The 7,457-nt window shown below is 33.4% G+C and overlaps 1 protein-coding gene across 1 annotated transcript in view; it reads left to right on the top strand.

The window, feature by feature from the left end:
• The first annotated feature begins 2,209 nt into the window (after positions 1-2,209).
• The window catches only part of LOC132008017 (cullin-4B-like), a 131,607-nt gene continuing 126,359 nt past the window's right edge, over positions 2,210-7,457 (top strand). Inside the window, exons 1-2 of the mRNA XM_059386375.1 lie at positions 2,210-2,420; positions 4,870-4,985. Of these exons, the coding sequence (XP_059242358.1) occupies positions 2,210-2,420; positions 4,870-4,985 (327 nt within the window). The remainder of the gene's footprint in view (positions 2,421-4,869; positions 4,986-7,457) is intronic.

Raw genomic sequence — 7,457 nt, 5'->3', positions numbered from 1 at the left:
TATTTTAGCTCTCAGCGATGATCAGACTTCTGAACAGGTTAATTTCATTAATTTCACAAAACACAGATGGTGTGTGTGAACTTTTCCTTTATTGACCCTCCTTCAAACTTCTTTTTAGTTTTCCCCTTAACATGCTATTTTTGTCAGGCTTTTACGCTTTTATATATTTCTTTTAGGTATTTGATGTATTTTTTTGTTTCTTTTTCACAACACCTATTTTGACTTTGCGTCTTAATGTTTGTCCGTCTATTCTGTGGTTCAGTACTGTTTAACTTGGACGCTCTTAAGATACTTCTCTTAATATTTTTCTTCTTTTCTACTTTTCCTTGTGATTTCTCTCATGGTTTAATCTCGTTACTTTTAATTTTTCTTTGTATGCTTTTTCTGTTAATCTAATTTTGAATCTTTTTGTTTATCCATTTTTTGTGTTCATTTGTTCTTTTTTCTTTTTCTTTTTTTTTTTTAATGGTTCTAAGTAATAGTATTGATCTTTGTTTCTTTCTGTTAAAGTCATTGGTCTTTTCATAAATTTGTCCTCACCAGTTCTTGAGGTTTTCCCCCTTGTTTTCTTTTCACTCATTCTTTCCCTACTTCTATCTTTAGGGAAAGAGTTCTTCACAGATAGAAATGTTGCCATGTATCTTTGTATTCAGACTGCATGTGCTGGCTCTTTAATCTCTATTTCTTATTCCCTAGGCAATATAATCTTTTTATATCCTCTCTCCTGAAATGTCTTTGACTTTAAGCTTTCTTGTGCTTCCTTCCTGCCCCTAATTTCCTCTTCTGCCTTTTTTTCCTTCCTTTCATTTTTTTTTTCTCAGTCTTTTGTGTTGTCATTTTCTTTGTGATGAAGTCTTTGTTTCTTCATCAGTGCTTTTAAAAAATGTCTTTTGGTTTTCTGTTGCCCTGTATATTGTTTCTGTCTAGTGCTTCTTTCTTCCCGTAAATCTCTCATGTTTATCCATACATTCATTTCTATCATGGTTTATTTATGCCTTTCTCATTAAGTAAATAATATTTGCCTTGCTCTTTCTTTCACTTTCTCTCTGGTTTCCCCCTTCCTTTTCTTATATACCCTTTCTCTCTTATTGCCCCTACTTTTTTCCCTCCTTTAAACTCTCATTAAACTCACTTCTCTCTTCCCATGCATCAGCTTTTACTTATGTATTTTCTCATTTTGCATCTTCAGTTTGAGACTTGCTAGATTTTCCGCATCTTTATAATGGTTGTTTCATGAGAGTCCAGAGACTCTTTTGTTTACTGTTATATTCCAAAATACAATAACAAATGCATTTTGTTCTGCTTTTTCTAACTTTCAGTACTACATTTCTTCATATCTGAATATCTCTTTTAGCTATTTCTGTGGTTTGTGTTTATCTTATTTTTCTCCTCACCCTAGCTCTTTGTTGCAACAGGTTATGAAATGTACTGCTATAGGTGCCTTGCATATTTTTTTCTTTCTTTCACTCTGTATTTCCATTTTCTGTCCCTGAGTTTCTCTATTTTATGTTTTTTTCTACCACCCCCACTCTGATTCCCACTTTCTCTTATTTTCTAATCTTTAGTGTTTCCTTCCCAAATTTGCCCTACTCTACAGAACTCTTTCAGGATCATTTTCTCATTTGCTGCTATGTTATCACTAAAACTCTCTTCTTGTTTCAGTTTTGTTTTGTTTTCCTTTGATCTTGGTTATTTTCCTTTTTTTTTTCTTGTTTTGATATTTATTTTTTCGTTCTCTTTATTTTCATGTTTTCAAGGTATTTCACTCTCCTGATCTGGCAGTTAGTGTTGTCCATTTCACTAGAGATTATATATACTTGTTGATGGTCTTTTTTCATCTGCTTCCATGTACTATTAAGGGGAAAAAAATTAAAGCATAGCAGCAAGGGTCGGGAGCACCTTAAATGCTTTCCTTGTTTATCTCTCTCCCTTTTTAAAAGATTTCATTTATTTATGCATGAGCAGGGGGTGGGTACAGAGAGAGAGGGAGATACTGACTCCCTGCTGAGCAGGACCTGGAATTGCCACTTGAGCCAAATGCAGATACTAACAGAAGGAGCCACCCAGGTACCCCTTGATTATCTGTTTCTGATCTTTATCTTCCTCCTATTATCCAGCTTCTTAAATCTTTGTAGACAGAATTATAAACTGGATTTCTTTGATTTTAATTTTTTTTTTTTTTTGGTACTTTACAGGACTTAATGTGAAAATGGCTGAGGAAGACTCATCATCATCATCATCATCTGCTTCTGCCTCTCAGGAACAAGAACAGCTTAAAAACAGTGACTTGGTAGTTTTCTCTGTGGCTGCAGACCATCACACAGATGATTTGACTGAAGCACCCGCGACTCTGTCTAATTTTGCCAGTATCAAGCTTGGCACTGGGTCTGTCAAAAAACTAGTAATCAAAAACTTTAAAGGTAACATAATAATCATTTAAGATTTCAGTTTTAGCTCCTCATACCTTATTACTGTTTTTCTATTTTAAATTCGGAGAGATCCAGTTATATTTTCTGAGGCACAGTTAATTTTTATAAGATTTAGGAACATTATTTTTGCATTCTGAAGCCTTGAGTCCCAGCCATGATATAACCACAGAATAACATTTGCCCTTTTGAAAATCACTCCATGGTTCATTTCTTTGTTTCCCTCTAAACTACATTTTAAGTTCTCTGTTTGACTTTGACATACCTTTCTCAACAGCGACAACTTTGTAGATTATATTGTTTCCTATCTTCTCAGTGAGTGGATCTTTCATATTACCGAAAAGTGATCTCACATAGATTGTAAAAAGGCGACAATTTAAATTTCTGATAAGTTATAGAGTGTTGGTGAAAAAGTATGCACTTGGATATAAACAATGAAATCATAAGAAATCCATTCCTCAAAGTTGATGCATTTTAGTGTTTAAAAAATTCTGAGGAAGTATTAATATAAAAAATAAGAAACTCAACAGAATTATTGAATCAATTATTTTCATGTCAAATTTGTAAAATGAAATCCGTAACATGGGTATGTTTGAATTTTAAAAACCAACATTTTTGGTATCTGGTTGCTCATTTTTAGCTTACAGAGTTTAAAGAATGTATGCCAATCTCATTGATATCTTTAATTACTGGGAAACAATTTGACATTCTCTATTTTAATTAATATTATTTAATAACTCCTATTTTTTAGTTCTTTCCTGCACAAATGCAGCTCTTCATTGTAAGTAAAACTTCAAATATCACAAAATTTCTGTTTAACATGGCAAATTTTCTTTTAATATAAATATTTTTAACATTTTCCCATCTGGTTTTTCCCTTTGTTTTTTATCCAGAACCTAGTACGTGCTGGATTTATTAGGCAGAAGTTTGACAATAGATTGTTGAAGTGTAAAAAGCAGTCTTTAAGAACTAAATAATATTTCAAATAACATGAGTTTTTGGAATTCATGTTATAGTCATGCATTATTAAATGATTGAAGATTTGAAATTCCAATATTTTTTATATATTTTAGTACTTTTTAGGATAGATGTTAGCAACTAGAATGTCCTGGTCTATGAAAGTTCCACTGAGCGTGGAACTTGACGTGGGGCTTTTCCTCGGACTCTGAGATCATGACCTGAGCCAAAACCAATAGTCAGATGCTTAACTGACTGAGCCATCTGGATGCCCCCAATTCTGAACTAAATAATTTTAATCATTTTCATTTAATCAGTTTATTTTAATCACCCAAAGATGAAACCCCATAGTCATAAACATTATCATTTCCCTGTCCATCCCTTTCCCCTTCCTTTCTATCCCCTACCTGTCAGTCAGCAGTTTGCTTTCTGTCCCTGTGGGTTTACATGGTCTGGATGTTTCATATAGATGAAATCATTCTACAATTGGCCCAACTTCTTTCATGTAGTATAGTGCTTTTGAAGTTCAGTCATTGTGTGACATGTGTGAATGCTTCATTTTTACGGCTTAAATAAAATTCCATTGTATGAATATGCACACTACTTTGAACATTTACATATGAGATTCTGTATGAATGCCTGTATTTAGTTCTTTTGGATAGATACCAAGAAGAGAATTGTGGGATCATATGGTGATTTTATGTTTAATTAAAGAACTGCTAAACTTTTCTACATTGTCCATATAATTTTATATTCCCACCAGAAATATGCAGGGATTCCAATTTCCCTGCATCCTGTCAAAAAATTTTTTATATCCTCCTAGTAGTATGAAGTTATATGTCACAGTTTTGACTTAAATGTATCTATTTACGTATTATGTTGAGCAAATTTTCATAAGCTCGTTGGCCATTTGTATATATCCTTGAAAATGTCTGTTTAAATCCTTTGTTAATGGGGTTTATTTTTTTGTAGATGAGTTGCAAAAGTTTTTTATTGTACATACTTGATTATTATCAGTTATATGATTAGCAAATATTTTCTTGTATGTTGACGGTTGTGTTTTTGCTTTCTTGATTTTCCTTTGATACACAGAAATTTTACATCTTAACTTAGTGACCTCTCTAATAAATTATCTAATGTTCGTACCTTTGGTGTCATGTATGAATCTATTGCAAGATGCAAGGTCATGGAGACTTATCCCTGTGTTTTCTACTGAAAGCTTTATAGATTATGATTTCATATTTATATTTAGGCCTTTGATTTTGAATTATTTTTTGAACATATTAGGATAGCAGTTTTTCTTCATTCTTTTGAATGTGGGTATCCTGTCCTATGCCATTTATTGAAGACTGTTTTTACCCACTGAATGGTCTCAACATATGTGTTTAAAATAAATCTGTCTTAAATGTATGATGATACTACATTTTATAGCATTTGACATTGTCCTCCAAACATTTTTCTCCATAATCTTGTGTTAATTTTTTAGATAAACCTCTGATACTAGAAAACTATACTGAAGGAACATGGCAAAAATTAAAAGAAGCTGTACATGCTATCCAGAACAATATCTGTGTTAAATACAGTTTGGAAGAACTCTATCAGGTATGTGTCATTTTTGGATATAACTACTCATTAATCATAATGGAGTCAGGGTTTATATTAGTAATTGTATTATATTTGCTTGGATCTCTTGTCATCATGCACTGTAATGGAATCCATCATAGTTTACAATCATGCAGTTCAATTTCTGTATTTATATCTGATGGATTTATTTAGCTACAAGTATGCTGGGTATACTCTGCTTTTATGTATATATTCTCATTCTTCAAGTTATTATAATTCGGTTTAATTTAGCAGAGTCTGTGTACGTTTTTCTTTAAAAAGTCTGGAAAAGCTTTTTGTTGAAATGGGAGAGATAGTTTGATTTTTATTGTTAGAATCTCTTAACATTTGTTTCCCTATTTCCTTTCACATACGTTCCTTTGTTTTCTTTCCTAAATTCCACATATGAATGAGATCATTGTGGCATGTGTCTTTCTCTACCTGACTTTTTCACTCTCTAGCTCTATCCACATTGCTGCAAATGGCAAGATTTTTGTTCCTTTTTCTTTTTTTTTTGGATGACTGAATAATTTTCTATTGTAAATATACCACTCTTCTTTATCCATTAATCAGTCGATGCACATTTGGCTCTCTCTTTAGTTTGGCTATTTTTATAATGCATCTATAAACAACAGAGTGCATGTATCCCTTTGAATCTGTATTTTTGTATCTCCTGGGTATATACCTAGGAGTGCAGTTGCTAGATTGTAGGTTAGTTCTATTTTTAACTTTTTAAGGACCCTCCGTGCTGCCTTTAAGTGGTTGCACCAGTTTTTCATTCCACCAGCAGTGGAAGAGGACTCCACTTTCTCCACATCCTTGCCAACCCCTGTTGTTTCTTTTGCTATTTTAACCATTCTGACAGGTGTGAGGTGGTATCTCCTTGTGGTTTTGATCTGTATCTCCCTAATAATGAGTGATGTCCATCACCTTTTCATGTGTCTGGAGCCATCTGCATATCTTCTTAGGAAAAGTATCTATTCATGTCTTCCCATTTCTTTACTAGATTATTTGTTTTTGGGGGGCTTTGAGTTTGAGAAGTTCCTTATAGATTTGGGATATTAACCCTTTATTATACATGTTGTTTGCAAATATCTTCTCTTCTTCTGTAGGCTGCCTCTGAGTTTTGTTGTTTATTTCCTTTGCTGTGCAAAAGTTTTTTTATCTTGAAGTCCTAGTAGTTCCTTTTTGCTTTTGTTTCACTTGCCTCTGGAAACCTGTACAGTAAGAAGTTCTTGTGGCTTGGGTCAAAGAGGTTGCTGCCTGGTTTTGGTTGGTTTCCTGTTTCACAGGTCTTTCATCAGTTTTGAATTCATCTTTGCTTATGGTGTAAGAAAGTACTCTAGTGTCATTCTTCTGCACATGGCTGTCTAGTTTTCTCAATACCAGTTGTTGACAGGACTTTTTTTCCACTGGATATTCTTCCTTGCTTTGGTGTTGATTAGTTAGCCACAGAGTTATGGTCCTTTTGTAGGTTTTGTCTTCTGTTTCATTTATCTGTTTCTCTGTTTTTGTGACTATACCATACTGCTTTTTGTTTAGTTTTGTTTTGTAGTACCCTACTGTTTTGATGACCATAGCTTTGTTAATATAGCTTGGAAACTGGAATCATTATGCCTCCAGTTTTGTTTATGTTTTTCAGAATTGCTTTAGATATTCAAGATCTTTTGTGGTTTCATATAAATTTTAGGATTGTTTCATCTCTGAAAAATGCTGGTGATGTTTTGATACGGATTGCATTAAATGTCTAGATTGCTTTGGGTACTACAGACTTTTTTTTTTTCTTGGTATTACAGATATTTTAACAAGTTTATTCTTCCAATCCACGAATCTGGGTTGCTTTTCCATTTATTTGTGTCTTCTCCAGTTTTTTTCATAAGCGTTCTATTGTTTTTGGATACATATCTTTAACTTCTTTTATCTCTTGGTAGTATACTTTACTGGTTTTGGTGCGATTGCAAATGGGATTGATTCCTCGATTTCTTTTTCTGCTGCTTCGTTACTGGTATAGGGAAATACAACTGATTTCTGTGCATTGATTTTATGTCCAGTGACTTTGCTGAATTCAGGTATTACTTCTGGCAACTTTTGGGTGGAGTTTTGGGTTTTCTACCAGAGTATCATGTCATCTGCAAATAACAAAATTTTGGCATCTTTCTTTCTTCTTTTTTTTTTGTGACTGGCTAACTTTAATTTGTCAAAATAAATCTGCAGTATTTTGCATGTTAGTAATACAGTGCTGGTATTGACAGGAAAAATCATCATCTGCTTACATAGAAACCTTCATTTAGGAGCACACCTTAGGAGGGAAATGGGTATACAAGAAAGAAAGAGAGAGAGAGAGGGAGGGAGGGAAGGAAAGAGGGAGGAAGGGAGGAAGAAAGAGGAGAAAGAAAGAAAGAAAAAAAGAAATCAATCAATCAATCAATGCCAAATGCTTGGCCTGCATCTTTCTTGATGTTTTGGATGGAT

The sequence above is a fragment of the Mustela nigripes genome, unplaced genomic scaffold (genome assembly GCF_022355385.1).
Source record: "Mustela nigripes isolate SB6536 unplaced genomic scaffold, MUSNIG.SB6536 HiC_scaffold_20, whole genome shotgun sequence".
Taxonomy (NCBI): Eukaryota; Metazoa; Chordata; class Mammalia; order Carnivora; family Mustelidae; genus Mustela; species Mustela nigripes.
Note: the sequence above shows the minus strand (reverse complement) of the source record. Positions and strands in the feature narration are given on the sequence as shown.